This window comes from Girardinichthys multiradiatus, chromosome X, assembly GCF_021462225.1.
Source record: "Girardinichthys multiradiatus isolate DD_20200921_A chromosome X, DD_fGirMul_XY1, whole genome shotgun sequence".
Classification (NCBI taxonomy): Eukaryota; Metazoa; Chordata; class Actinopteri; order Cyprinodontiformes; family Goodeidae; genus Girardinichthys; species Girardinichthys multiradiatus.
In genome coordinates, this window is record NC_061817.1 from 541,363 (window position 1) to 556,434 (window position 15,072).

The 15,072-nt window shown below is 41.1% G+C and overlaps 1 protein-coding gene across 2 annotated transcripts in view; it reads right to left on the reverse strand.

Annotated features, from left to right (window-relative positions):
- The window catches only part of LOC124862620 (serine/threonine-protein kinase SMG1-like), an 82,355-nt gene that overhangs the window by 13,535 nt on the left and 53,748 nt on the right, over positions 1-15,072 (reverse strand). For both annotated transcript variants that reach the window (XM_047356659.1, XM_047356657.1), the window contains exons 36-46: positions 14,840-15,001; positions 10,217-10,440; positions 8,383-8,537; positions 7,961-8,183; positions 7,051-7,297; positions 2,785-3,014; positions 2,310-2,558; positions 1,817-1,955; positions 1,575-1,684; positions 1,278-1,496; positions 861-1,054 (exon numbers count right to left, since the gene is read on the reverse strand). In XM_047356659.1, coding sequence (XP_047212615.1) covers positions 861-1,054; positions 1,278-1,496; positions 1,575-1,684; positions 1,817-1,955; positions 2,310-2,558; positions 2,785-3,014; positions 7,051-7,297; positions 7,961-8,183; positions 8,383-8,537; positions 10,217-10,440; positions 14,840-15,001 — 2,152 coding nt within the window. The remainder of the gene's footprint in view (positions 1-860; positions 1,055-1,277; positions 1,497-1,574; positions 1,685-1,816; positions 1,956-2,309; positions 2,559-2,784; positions 3,015-7,050; positions 7,298-7,960; positions 8,184-8,382; positions 8,538-10,216; positions 10,441-14,839; positions 15,002-15,072) is intronic.

The window sequence follows — 15,072 nt, forward strand, 5'->3', positions numbered from 1 at the left end:
AATCCGGACCTTGAGGACTGGCAGAGGTTGCGCTAGACCCTTTCATTGTCTTTTTGACTGAATGGGTCAAAACAAATTCTTTTATAATCTATTTTTGCCCGTCACTTTATTTTTTTGAAATGATAATAATTAAACATTTAATAGCATTTATTTTTATTGAGTTTATTTTCTGCATGTTCGTGCATCCTCGAACAAATTTGTTTCTCTTATTGGCTTTTTTACACGTTGCAGAACATTTTTCCATCCTCTCTCCTCAGCCAGAAGAACTCCTGCCTTGCTGCCGCTTGCTCGTTCCACAGTTGTTGAGGGATCACTTGTTCGTTCTTCATCTTCCTCTGCATCAGTTTCTCTTTTATCAACACCATCGTTATTGAGCTTTTTAAAGAAACTTTGGACACTCTGCTGCCGTGACATTTTCTGAGTGAAGCCAATGAGGTCATACGTCAAGTGAGAAAACAGCTAATTAATATGCTCACTTGCCATCAAGTGGTCAGTGGTGTGAATCTGTCAAAATGACTGATGGATGGCCTTCACATTTCTCCGTCACCGTTTAAAAAAAAAAACGGTTAACGCGACCCCTGACTGGAACCCATGCTTACAGCAATCAGGATAACTTTAGATGTTAAAAAGCATTCAAAATGTTACCTTCGCAATAATTGTCTGCTTCAAAAAACAACTACGACCCTGATTTCCAGTTACTGTTCTCTCACAACACAACATGAAGTTGCCTTGTCTCCCAATATAATTAACCAATCCAATAAAAAAATGCATTAAAAGGTAACAGTCAATAAAAAGCACACCCTAACAGCTACATTCAGTTCACACAAACACCTAATGAGCAATGTTGTTCTGTCTGAGACCTTTGCTCCAGGGTGAGGATCACATGGTCCGGATGGTTCTCAGCCCCCTCCAAGAAGTCCATCTCCTCCTGTAATGTGGCCTGTAGTTTTTCTCCTTGGCACAGCAAGTCTTGCAGGACTAAGTACTCGTCCACAGCTTCTTCCACTTGTGGAAGAACAGCCAGCATTTCGTCTCGATTCTTAAACCAGTTCACCTGGACACAGTACACATAGAACCTTAGACACCGTTTCTGTGCCCACACTGTGGACAGTTGTCTCACATGTCTTATATTCTGTGTTGTATTTTCATTAACATTTATAGAGCTTCTAGTCTCATCACCAAAGTGTTTCCATCTTCCTCCACCTTACAGCAAATGATTCAAATAATAAAAACTATTTCTGGCATTAATATAGGCCGTGAAGCCTAGATTAGCCCACCTTGATCTCAGCGACCCTGGAGGAAAACAGAGAGCGAGTGATGTCCCTCTCCATCTCTCTCTTGCTCTTTTTACTGTCAGCCTGCTGGCCGCCTCCTCCATACACCGCCCCGGCAAAGCCCACCTCCCCGCCAGCGGTCCAGTCCACCAGAGGATCATAGACAAAGGCTTCCAACAAGGTGAGGAGGGTCTCTCTGCCCCTACGCATTATCTGAACCACCTGAAGATACACATCTGATCTCAGCACAGTTTCATCAGCATTGTATGAAAGTAAGGTGAAATGTAACGGCGTATTAACCTGTTCACAGGACAGCCTAAAGATACCCTCCACTCCAGTCGCTCCTAGAGCACTCTCGATGTTGTGGGTCATCCTGAAGGGAACCTTTTCTGGCACCCGAAGGCTCTTCCCTAGAAACAAGCAAACATTCATACCAACAGTTCAAAAATCCGGCCCCTCCAGTTAGATTAATAGTGTTTCACTCCCAGCTTATCTTAATCACTCGCTGATTTTACGTCAAACTAGCTCAGAGTTTAACTGACCTTTTTCAAAGCATACGTTGTAGTCGATGTGTACCACTTCTCCGGTGGTCATGTCAATCAACACGTTGTCAAGGTGACGATCACCGAGGCCGATTATGTATCCCACCATGGACATGACAGCAGTGGATCTGGCGTATGACTGCAGCACAGAGGAGCAGAGTCAACTTACAAAGCAACTATTTGAATCTTGGATTTGAATCCTTTCTTCCAGAGATGCACAAGGAATCAGCTGGGGACTGGAATTAGAGGATTTTTCGTGATATTAGAGCTGTTTGGTGCTCATGGCAGGAAGGCAAGAAAAACACGTGCGGTTTGTTCTCATATCGTCTTACAGTTCTTATAGAGACACAGAGCTTTACTAAAAAACAAATCCAATCAGTGCATCTCTATTTTTGTATAATCATACAGTGTTGCTCTTCTTTAAAAAATATGATAATTTAATTTGTTTTAATTTAAAAAACAAGTAGAATACAAGAAAACCCAAACAAGGTACCTGTGTGACTCTCCACCACTCGCTGGGTGTGATGCAGGAACACCAGAGCTCCTTTGCCAGCAAGTTGGAAGGTGTAGCTTCCATCAGCTCCTTCAGCACATCCTTCATGACACTGAGGGGCCAGTCTCGACGACTCACATCGAGACTCATCCCCACTGCCTTCAGAGCTGGACCGATGCGGCTGTAGTACAGCTCACTGGGGCGGGGCACTGGGGGGACAGGCTGCGGCTGTGGGAAGGAGTCCTGGGCCTTGTAGGAGAAATTTAAAAATGAGTCCATTTACCTCAAATATAAACAATATGATCATAGCAGTTCTGGATAAACGGGCTGCTGCAAGGATAAGGTTATGAACTTCTTATGTTAATTCAAATAAAATAAAGAAATTCTAAATAATTACTAGTCCAGAATGTAAAGATCTGACAATGAACCTTTTACTCCTCACCTCTATGCAGAGTTTTAATTTGCAGTAACTTACCTTCTGAGCTTGCAGTACAGCCTCCCTCTGCTGCCAGCGCTTGTAAAGTCCAAAAAGTGGAGTGGCACCATCTACCCACTGGATTAGTCCGGATCGGGTTCCAAGGGGGGTGACAGAGTAGTGGCGAGCATGAAAACGTGGCTGCTCCTGCTGGTTGATCTTGGTAAACATGGTGTTGACGATCGACAAGAACTGCATGATGCGCTCATCTAGATGTAAATCCTCCAGGCCTGAAACCAATTATAATCATTGCTGCTTTATCAACAACGTCTTCAGATATAAATGAAAACTCATAAACACCATGTTTATAATTTAGCCAGGTTTATTTCCACCAACCCGCCGTCTCCCAGCTCAACCATAAAAACCATCCTCAAACTCTCGCGATAACACCTTTCCTCCCAGAGGAGGTTAACAATCTCCCTCTTTCTCTTTAAATAAAAATGAACAATAGATAGGAGGTTTACCTTGGCTAAAAAACAGTCACTAAAACAAATTTATCAGAACATCGTAGCATTTTCAAAGCTACAACCAAATGAATATTAAACAGTGCACATAGCATCAGTGTCCATACACCCTGATTTGGTGCCTTAAGGAGCATAAGGGGGGCAGCACCTTTCTTAGTCAAACTATCAGCGAGTTGTGACTTTGCTTCTGACCAACACACCTCTTTGATTTTGTTTTCTTTAATGCTGCTTATTTCCAATCTTAGTCTCTTTTCTGTGACTTGTTTTGACGACTTCAGTGCGTCAAACAGGGAATGGTTATCAGTAACACAAGTGAGGGGGAGAGAGTTAAGATCTAGTGCACCAGTAGTGAGCTCAGAGTAGCACGTAGCTAAGAACATTGAATTGTCAATACCATCTGACATGGCAAGGGTTTCTCCAGCTAATGTGCTTCTTACCTCACGTCTGATTTTCTTACAAACAGAGGGGAGAATTTTTCTGTGTTTTTTTTCCATTAGGAACCTCGATCTGGAAGATTGCCCAGTGAAGCATCACTGAAGATAACTAAACCCAAGTTATTACTGTTGCCCAAATGTTGAAACTTAAGTGTGACGTTCTCCAACTTGAGTTTGTGAATCACTTTGTTCACATCATGTATGGACAGAACAGTAGCATTCTTAATGCTGGATGCCAGGCTACATAACATCTGCTCTAGTCTGTTTTGCAACCCATAAAATCTGACCTATTTTGGACCTTAGTTGTTCTCTCTCTGTGTCATTTAGTGGGATATCTCGCTGTACAGCTCGTGATGCCTGTAAATGAACTGTTTGCTGGTTGTCAATGTAACTGTGCTGATGCACCTGCACCACATCACCCAAAGTAGCAATGTGCATCCCCACATAAGAAAAACTCTAAAGTTCTTCACGTCCCACATGAAAAGCAGACTTAAGTACATTAGTTACAAAGTGGTCTGAACCTGCCCAAAGAAAATCATCTACATATAATTTATTCTTCTCTATTAACACTCATTTCATCATCTGAACTCTCCGACACATCAGTATGAACCATGCCTTCAGTTTCTCTATCATTTTCAGTCTGGGCAGTAGTGGTTTATCCTCCCTTTGTACATTCACTTTATTTAGCCTGGACTGATGTACTCAGACAAGAATCCCACCATGTCTTATGAACACTACAGCTCCATCTTGACCAATAACTACACCAGAGCCCTTCCATTCTGTACTATCTGCTCGCTTGTAGTACACTTTTGTCACATGTCTCATACTTTTCATCTGTAGGCCTTAGCTGCTGGCGCTATGCTCTTCCTATTGTTTCTGAGCATTCCATCTCTGTGAAGGCTCTCCTGGAAGCATGTAGTGCTGCTAAGTGCTGTCCTACTCTAGTACTCATAGAAGTACCCTCTAGAACACGTAGTTTATCAGTCAAAACAGAAGGGAAATTAGGACTGTGACCAAACACCATAAGAGTCCAGTCTAGAGCAGTTTGCCAACCACACCCATTTTCCCTTTTCACCTTCAGGAGGATCTCAGTCAGTGTCATGTTGTGTCTCTCAAGCAGTCCATTGCTCCAGGGACTGTATCCCGCTGTAGTCTTTGTCTCAATGTTAAAAGTTTTCTTCCATGTCATTCATTTCCTCATCTGTGTAGATCCGTTTGGGAGCACCGTGTACACTTATCCATAACTGGATGATTTCGGAGGGTTTCTTGCTCCTCACAATGTTTCCAGCGCTGAAGCGTGTGAACTGTTCGATGATGTGCAGATACCATACGCCTGGTTCCAACTCATGTAAATCCATTGCCACCGTCTCATTGTATTCTGAGGCTAAGGGCAAACCAACAGCAGGCCTGGGCTTGGTCCTGCTGTATCTCTGACATATCTCACAGTCCTGAATAATCTTCTATAAAATGACTGAACAGTCTTTGTCAGTATTTCCAGAGCTGTGAATGAGCCTCTGCAGACGATCTGCGGAGGCGTGGCCAAACTGCTGGTGCAGCTTCAGGAGAACTTTTTGCTTCTCTTTTATAGACTTCCCTGCTGTGACGACAAGGACTTCACTTTCATTTCTACTCATTTTTGTAGTTTCATCTCTGATGTCCTCACAATAGTGTCCTGAACTAGTGAACTCAAGAGGAATGCTTTGTTTGAACATGACAACTCTGTCATTCTCCATATCTAAAACAGTTCCAGCTCTCTTTAGAGACTCAGGTCTTTAATGTAACTATCCAGTCACTTTTCACCACAAACGGTACGTGTGCAGGCTGTGTCAATGATAGCTGATCCAAGTGAGTCAGTCAGAAAGATCTTAGAGTCCGTCATTACTTTAGTAAACAACGTAATGTTACATTCCTCTACATCTTCTGTCAGCTTCACTTCATTTCTCCGATGAGGACAGTCTTTAGTCCAGTGGTACGTGCTCTGACAAATGGCGCATTTTGTTCGTTTACCATATTTGTCAAGTGGATTTGTACCTTGCTGTGGCTGCCGCTGTCCGCTCTGTGACGGGCGACTGCCCCGCCTGAATTTTCCTGGTGGTCTTTGCGCTGTAAATAAAATGGCATCTTGTGTCTCGCTGCCGATGCTTGGTGCGCTGGTTTTTCCTCCCAAACTCCGCTTTAATCCAGACTTCATAGACGAAAAAGTCAAATCTGTGCATGCTGTGAGAGCAAGCTGCCTATTCTTCTCCTCGAGACATGCCGTGTCCAGGAGTTTAAACGCCAGCACAGCGTCAGGCAGGGTCATATTGTACTTCTTCATACGGTTGTATCGTTGTTCAAAGTCTATTATGTAGTCCGCCATTGACATTGTTATCTTTGGATATCGAGTCAAAATAGGAGTATGCCTCATAAGCGCGGTCTTTTTCTTCTCTTAGAATACCTCATCAAATTTAGTAAGCAAGGTTTCCATACCGTTATCTTTGTTCAGATTTTCTGCAGATATTTCCAAAGCAGTCTTTCTGGCTCTCCCTTCGAGCCCCAGCGCCACTGCTAATGCCTGTTTTTTTTTGGGTCCAAGTTCATGACAAGCCTCAAATACTAACTTCATTTTTCCAGCAGTCGTATGGCCTGGCCTCGTCAAACTTCGGTGGTACTCTGTAATTGGTAACCGTCCTCTGCTACCATGAAAACTCATAAACACCGTGTTTATAATTTAGCCAGGTTTATTGTCACCAACCCGCCGTCTCCACGGTTCAACCCAAAAAAACCATCCTCAAACTCCACCAGACTCTCGCGATAATCTTTGGGAGGGAAGGTGTTAACAATAAATATCGAATTTAGCTAAAAGCATATTATTGGAGATATATTATTTTATACAAAAGGTTGGAGATGTTGCACCAACATCCTGCTGTCAGCTCAAATGTTAAGGCAAGCAGGTATTTACAGTTCGATTCTTGGTGGTTTTTCAGGGTTTGATAATTAATTCATTCTGATCTAATCAGATTGATATGATCCAGGTGAGGGAGGTGGGGGTTGGGTGGAGGCTGTTGGCTGACCTAGAATGATGGCAATCAAAGAAGATCAAACGGAGCTAAGATACCCGTGTAAAACTGGGAGAATAACCTAGGAAACATCTAACCTTAAGTGGCTTAGAACGATTGAGATACATAAAAATATCTGTAGCAGCTGAGGTAAAGTATTACTATACAAAAACAGGATAGATTTAGTTTGGGAAAAACCCTTCTTACCTAAAGCACACTTGGGAATGAATGCTGACAAAACCAAACTCTTACCTGAATCCCTGTGTTACAAGAATGCCTTTACATGTGATATTTTCAGCCCTGAATGACTACTGAGATCCGTTTGCCTACCTTTGAAGAGATATGGGTAGTTGCGGCCATCTGAGCCCAGGAAAAATAGCTTCTTTGGCTTGGTCTTAGTGGGCAGGATGGTGACGGTGTTGCCCACACTTTGTATAGTGACGGCATCCGAGGCAGATGCCTCACCTGGCAGGGCCATCTCAGTTGTAGTCATGGAGACCAGCCGAGGACTGATTTCATCCAGATGGAGCAGGTAGCTGGCTCGCTTCTGAGCACGTTGTTGGAGGCTCATCATTATCTGCTCAAAAGATCAGGTGAGTTAAGCTTAACAAGTGTCTGTATAAGGCAGGTAGAATAAGAATTGAACATGTCAATGCTTTTCCCAGTAAACATTAATATTTCTATTGACATGAAATTTATACCAAATTTCAGTAAAATTCAAGTCACCACACAGAAATAAATAAAAAAAAGAACATAAAAGTAGTCATGTGTAATGAAGGGAAATGGTACAGGAAGTATAGCAAGTATTGAACACATGAAGAGAAGGATGTGCAAAACAACCAAGAAAGCAGCGGAACTCTGTCATTATTCCTGCTGCTATAAGCAAGTTAACGTCAGCTGGCCTAGAAAAATGTTTCTCATTACCAAAGCATTGCACATGGTGGTAAAAGCAAAGAGACCTTCACAAAATAGTATTACTGATGCCAAACATACTAATGGCAATGCTTACAGCTGCACTTCTAAACCTGTGAATGTTTCAGTAAGATGATTATTACAGGAAAATCCGTGAAGAAAAGAATCCTTTCAGCATGCAGTTATTCACTACTTTCTGTCAAATCTGAATGTGTGTAATTGACTTGTATTCGGGCCTTGAGATGACGTGTTGGAAGTTGGTGCGATTTAAATTAACGGAATTAAAATCCCAATCTACAGATGTTTGTGTAATGTGAAAAAATGTCACCTGCTTGAAAGGAAGCCAGCTACTAGCTGGGTTAGCAGGATTGGCTGGGTTTTTCAGGCGCTCCAGGGCAGACCTGATGGCATCACCGTAGGTCTGCTGGAACCATGTTTCATGTGGCGTCTCTGCTGGAGCTGCGGTGATACTACACACATGATCCAGAGCAAAAACCACAGGCCGCATCAATGCAGAATGCTTCTCACGCATGATGGCAATCTTTTCATCCCTGCAGAACAGCAGAAAACAACACCAGACTGAGAAAGTCCCGCTACTATGGTGCAACAGCTGAAGGAACAGTCTGGGGATAAACGTCAGCATTTAAACTTCAGTCAGTCAGTAATGTTCTACCGCTTCTTGCATAGTGGAACTTCAACAAAAACTATCTTCATTTTTGTTCTGGTTTCAAGACATTCCATTCTTCTCACCTGCGCAGTGTGTTGTTGTTCTGCACCCTCTTGACCTCGTCCTCCAGCTGCTGGATTCTTCTCAGGACGTGCATGTGTTGCTGCTGCAACACACCGAGCCAAAGCTCGTCCCACAGTAGAGTCACTCTGCGCAGCTCACCCACCAGCTGCTGGACCTACATTCACACACAATCAATAACTATCTTAGAGCATGCACCTCTTGGCCTTACATGAACTGAACACAACGGCAAAGACCAGCAACTAACCTCTGGCACATTATTATATTACCATTAAATGACAAAAAGTTTCACATATGTAACAAAGACATTTGGGGACATAGGGGCTGTGCGAAGGCTACTAAAAGCCCAAGTCATGAAGTTTACATTAAAAATAAATAACCTTGAATGATTTTAGAACACCGCAACTACTAAAAGCTCACAATCATGTATTAAATACAGGATCCCTTCACTACCTCTTGGAGAGAAGCAACAATAGTTGAAATCCATAAGGAGGGTGGGAATCCAACCAAATATCAACCATAAAGACCCATTTCTCTCCTGAATGCAGACCTGCGTTCATGAACAACTGTTTCGGCTACATTTGTCATTAAAATCATGACGTCTATTATTCATCCGGACCAGATCAGACTCATTACTGGACCATATTGTGGCTACATTTTTTTTTTTATTCATGTAATGTTTATTTGATAGGGAGAGGTAAAATACACATGGGTCATTACCTCAAAATCAATCTGATGCCTACATTCACAGTGTTTATAGCCACGGAGGGTTAGCAACAGCCGTTCCTAGAAGGGCGGCCATAAAATGTATTAAACCATCCAAAGGTCGAGAAAGTCAAAGCAACGTTTTTTTTCAGATCAATTTACTGTCTCCCCTTACTGTTTGATAGAAGTACTGAACCCTTTGCACAACTAATTAGAGAGGACTATAAGGTCAAATAGAAGTGTGAGTTAACGGAGAACATAAACTCGTTATGTATGCCGATGGTGTACTTTCATACCTAAGGGAACCTGCGACTACGTTCCTATACCTGACATCTCTCATCACAAAGTATGGTTATGTCTCAGAATGTAAAATAAATATTTATAATGTTAGTTCCACAGATACAGGATGAGGGACACCTCAAACAAATAAGTTTCACAGTGGCTTTAAATGGCCAACAGAAGGCATTCAATATTTAAGAATACAAAAACCATACAACTACAAACACTTCATCATAAATGTTAATAACAACAAAAGCCAACGATCTACAAAATTAACAGAAGTAAGTTCCAGGCTTTTCAAGACTATGTAGGAATCCTTGAGTCTCTAAACAAACTAGAAGATGAAGAAGTCATAGTTTCATGAGTGAAACTGTTTTTATTTTGTTGTGGGAGCATTTTCCTTTGTGCTAACAGTGCATGCTGGGAACTGTAAAGAAAAATCTGTTAAAACTCATGACAGTTAAAAATGCAGGACTGTTCTAACTGATCTTTCAGCGTGTATCCATTTTAACACAAGAGATAAATGCAAATGCCTTAGATCTGAGGGATAAGAGCTCAGGGAAGACCAATGGAAACATGCTTTAATCCAGGGGTGCCCAGCTCCAACCCTAGAGAGGAACTATCCTGCAACTTCTAGAAGCATCCCTAAATCAACACCTGATTTGAACATGTGAATTCCCTCATCAGAAATCATTCAGCTCTGCAGAGGTTTGGTCATTTGATCCAGGTGTTTTGGAGAAAAGAAGCATCTGGATGACTGGACTTGGGTACCCCTGCTTTAAGCTCTCCAGCACGGAGGCAGATAAATCCCAACAGTTTCAGTATGAGATGTACGGCTATGCAGTCTCCTACCTGAAGCACCATAGTTGGGTTAGCTAGAGACAGCTTCTCCACTATCTTGCTGTAACAGTCTTGCATCATGGCTTGATCTTGACTGGAACAAGTTGCCATCTCTTCTGTAGCTCCTCCTCCTTTAGCACTTTGCAGTCCCTCCTCGTCGTCGTCCTCCTCTCCGCCCAGGTCCTCTCCCTGCATGCTTCCCAGGAAGGCTGGCAGAGACGGTGGCATTTTGCTCCCTGTTAATACATCAATGAGTAGTTCTTTTTGTGATATTACTGCAAATTGGTGACGTTTGTTGAAAGTTATGCAGTTCAAACATAATGCATAAGAATGAAAGGAAGGCTGAGCATAGTACAAAAGAATTGCTATGTATTAACCTTTTGAGCAGTGAACCTCTGTCTTTACTGGAACTGAAAATACTATCAGCCTTTTGGGAAATTTAGTTATGTAAGACACAGGCGGATTGTGGTGTCCATTAAAATATTGTGCCTGTCTGTGTTTGGTATGTATAACTAATGGCAAACCAGGAAAAAAAATATGCCTGCAGCAACATGTGTCATCTGCACTGATTAAAACATGTAGGGTGATTCCTTTATGTTTTTTCATAAACGGTGATGCCGGTAATGCGTTACTTAGTAGCGCATTACTCTACTGTGGCCACTTTTTTCAGTACCAACTAATCTAACGTGTTACAATTTTCAAACTCGTAATCAGATTAAAGTTACTTATCTAAGTCACTGTGCGTTACTATAGGCGTAGGAACCGGGGGGGGGCGGGGAGGGGTCCCCACCCCAATATTGGAGACAGGCGCATTTGTCTTACTGCAGACGACAAAAATACTTGATTTTGAAATCTTTACCTCACGTGCTTTTATTGTGAAAGCGCAACGCAGTGTGATGTCACTGGCTCGCCCCTCCCTTAGCTTCTCTGAGTGTTTGGGAAGTGGGGCAGACATTGGAGACTGCCTTATCAGCTACAGTCTGAACAGAGACCTCTGAATGAGCTAAAACTGTCTGTCATGAATATGGATGGTTTATAACGTCTTGTTGTTAGTTTACATTTATATTTAGAAACCAAATCTTTTAAGTTAAGTTTTCTTAATCCTGGAATGAGCACATCCATGATTGAACTGCTAACTTCGTCAGTGTTCCCAAGTAACGTCACACCATCCAAAAAATGTTTTGTCATCTTATTTACCACCAAAGAAAAGACTTAAACAGGACATACTTTGTTTTCTTAAAAACAGTGACGTCAGTGTAACGGTTACACATCACGAGGTCAACACCTAATCATACTCGGCTATTTATCATGTCTGACATTATATTAGATAGTATTTGCAATAATGTCTTATCAGGAGAATGATAGTACATAAGTAGTGAGGCAGTTGAAGCAGTAAAAGGTGGAGATACGGAGGAAGCTCGAGTGAGGTCTTAAATGATTAGTGATAAAAAATATTATTAGAACCAGGGGGAGCCTCAGGGTGGGGGGTAAGGTTTAAGAAATCACATTATTGATAGAATAGATCCAGAAAGGAGAACAGGTGAGGACTGTCAGGTTGATTTTTTTGTCATTATTTCATTAATTCCACAGTACTATAAAGGTTTGGGTTAGAATATGAGGTTATCAGCTGCACTAGAACATCCCACAAGTGTTCTGCACATTTATATGTTGAAATTGATTTTTTTCCCCTATTTATTTTTAAAATGTGCCACCTTTATGCTTTGAAGTGGTACCATAGACATGTATCTCTGAAGTTATTTTGTATGTTTAGTAGCTGCAATGCTGCAGCACAAACACAAAGTAGAGGATGGTACAGGGCTGGAGGTGAGGTCTTAAAATAAATCAGTGAACACTTTTAATGTTGGGGTGAGGTTATTGTCCGGGTTACCGCACCCTGCTAGCGGTCAGACGCCTCGGAGTCTCTCCAGTCGTTGGTCCCCAGAAGCGATCATACTCTATATAACCCAGACTGTTAAATGAACGACTCTCAAACAGTTTCTAACTTTTAGCTCTTTTTAATCTAAATTAGGCAGAGGAATGATTACAGAGATCAGAGCTGAGGCTCCCGTCTTGGACCGTCTCCGTCTGTTAGAGGATGACGAAGAGCCTCGATAGAAGGTTGCATGTAGTTTTATATCTGGCACTCCAATGCAATGGCTGTTCCCTCCCTCAGTGATTATCAGTAGACTATGTGTCACCATTGTGGTGTCTATCTGTTAGATTGTGTAGTAGCGGGTGTCCAATCCTTGCGGCATCCTAATCCAACCAGTAATTGTCTGTCCCATATCAAACCCAGTGCCCCAGCCACAGGTCTTTCATGACAAACATTGGGCCATTTATCCTTGTAATGTGTGCCGATTAGCATTCTTATCCTATTCTAACAAAAGGGAAACATTAGAAGTTAAGCTTTATTTTATTATAGTATAAGGGGAAGAAACAGCTATGAGTCATATTAATAAAGGTTATCCTTACATTATGCTATTAACAGATTTGACTGTATAAGCCTAAACACATCTGCAAATCAGTTGTCAAAAATCTTTATGTATAAGAAAAGCGTCAACAGATGTTGCTTTTTTATCTTTTGTAAGTCAGATCCTGACACTGTATATTACCATATGTAATGTCGTAATGCCATGCAGGGACATCAAGAGTTTGAGACATTTTTGACCAATAAAACATGTTAAACAATTTACTTATCTGTAAGGTTTCCAATATGTGTCCCCCCCAATGTTTAACTCATTCCCACAGCCTTGCACATGACTATTTTTGTAGTCTTCCTTTGTAAAACAAAAAAGATATGTTTGCTTTATTCTTGCGTCTCAGATAGTGACACAAGCAAGCAACCACCGAGCAACACATGTCAGTAACAATGCAGGAAGGAGAAAGTTGTGTGTTTTCTAGATGGAAATATTGTCACAACTTTGAGTTTGTGTCAACTATTGGCAAAAGTGGTTGTCATTTTTATGGTAAGGTGGGAGCGGGGTGGTGTTGTCGGCAGCTGTTAAATGTAACTAATAAAATAACTTGTAATCTAACTGAGTTACTTTTAAATTTAGGTAATCAGTATGGTAACTTAGATACTTTTCAAAGGAGTAATCAGAAATCAGATTACTTTTCCAAGGTAACTGTGGCAACACTGGTCATAAACAGTGACTGAACTGACTGTCTAACAGTTATTTTACAAGTCATAATGTTTAAGAACAGAAAGTCCTAAACTGTGACGCATACCGAAAACATGGAAACAGATGACTCCTGATTCAACTACATTCTTGTCTAGGTGTGAGTTGTTGTGGGGATGTATGGGTCACTTCATTGTGTTGAACAAATTGAAAGTTCAAGTAAATCAAATAATAAATGTCATTTCATTTTAACAGAGGTGTCTCAGAGCTGCCCCCAGAAAGTGGAAACATGGAATCATGTGTTTGACAGCTACAAAATGGTAAATGGGCTGTATTTCTACAGAACTCTTCTATTTATACTAATCACCCAAAGCGCTTTACCCTGGAGACACATTCACCCAATCACACTCATAAACGCTCACACATCTGAAATCATACCCACAACCTTCAGATTGCAAGACGACTATCCATTGCACCTCTGGGAAGTTCTTTCAAGACTCTTTAGAAAACCATTTCAGATGACCACCTCATAAAGCTCATAGAGAGAACACTAAGAGGGCAAAGGGAGGCTATTTGGAAGAATCTAAAATATAAAAAATGTTTAGAGTTATTTCACTCTTTTTCTTTACTATATAATTCCATGTGTGTTCATTCAGTTTTGTTCCCTTTGGTGTGAATCTACAATGTAAATAGTCATGAAAATAAAGAGACCCATTAAATGAGAACTGTATCTAAAACTTTTGACCAGTAGTGTAAGTGTTTCAAAAAGGAAAACTAATCAAACTTTGTAAAAAGTAACAACCCTGTAAAATGTGAACTCCATGATCATGTTGTCTTTGTTCTAGACTATTGGTAAACCCTGTTTTATGGTGTCTGCTCTAAGTGTGATGTTGCCTCCACTTTCAATATAAATAATTAGGACCAATCAGTTTGGCTAACAAAAAGATTTATACTAAAGATCTTAAAGCTGAACCAGTATTGGAAGGTCAAATCTTTACAAAAACTGAAGACTGGCTAAAAACTGTGATGGGCTCATCTCTATAGCTCACAAGCATTAACATGCAGTAATTTAATAATTGGATACACCACCACTTTTTCTTGGATAATTCTACTCTCATGTTTATTGGGCAGAGTAATAGATTTAGTGAAAGAAAAACTGGACTGTTAATCATATTTATCTAAAGTCATTGTAAGTTGTGCAATATTGATGTTATAAATTCTATTCCAAGAGTTATGAATTGACGCTTTTTATGTTATTAATAAATCTGCATTTAGTATTTAGATATAGTAGCAGTAGATGACTCCTGGGCCAAGATCCTGAAGATTCCAAAGTATCGGAAGCACCATAAGAACAGAGGATGCAAAGATTGATGACAGTCTAAATGAGTTACCATCTAATTACTGCAACGACAGTTAACTACTTCTAACCAGATGCATAAGATTAGCCTTAAAACATCACACAATTAGAATCTACAAAAAGACCTACAAAGATCTAGATAGCTTTAATGATGAATACCTGCATTCTGAGCCTCGCCTCCCAAGGACAGTGATCCTACAATAGCAGGGTAAAGGATCAGGTGTGGGGAGTCTTGGGCCACTCGACACAGCAGGCTGCATATACTCTGCCGGATGTAAGCTTCTGGATGGTTGAGGCGCGAAAACAGTTGGGGGATGATGCCTAAGGGGGGGGACAAATCATGAAAACATGAAAGTCAGAAGAAAGGTTGAGAAGAAAACATCATATCAGCC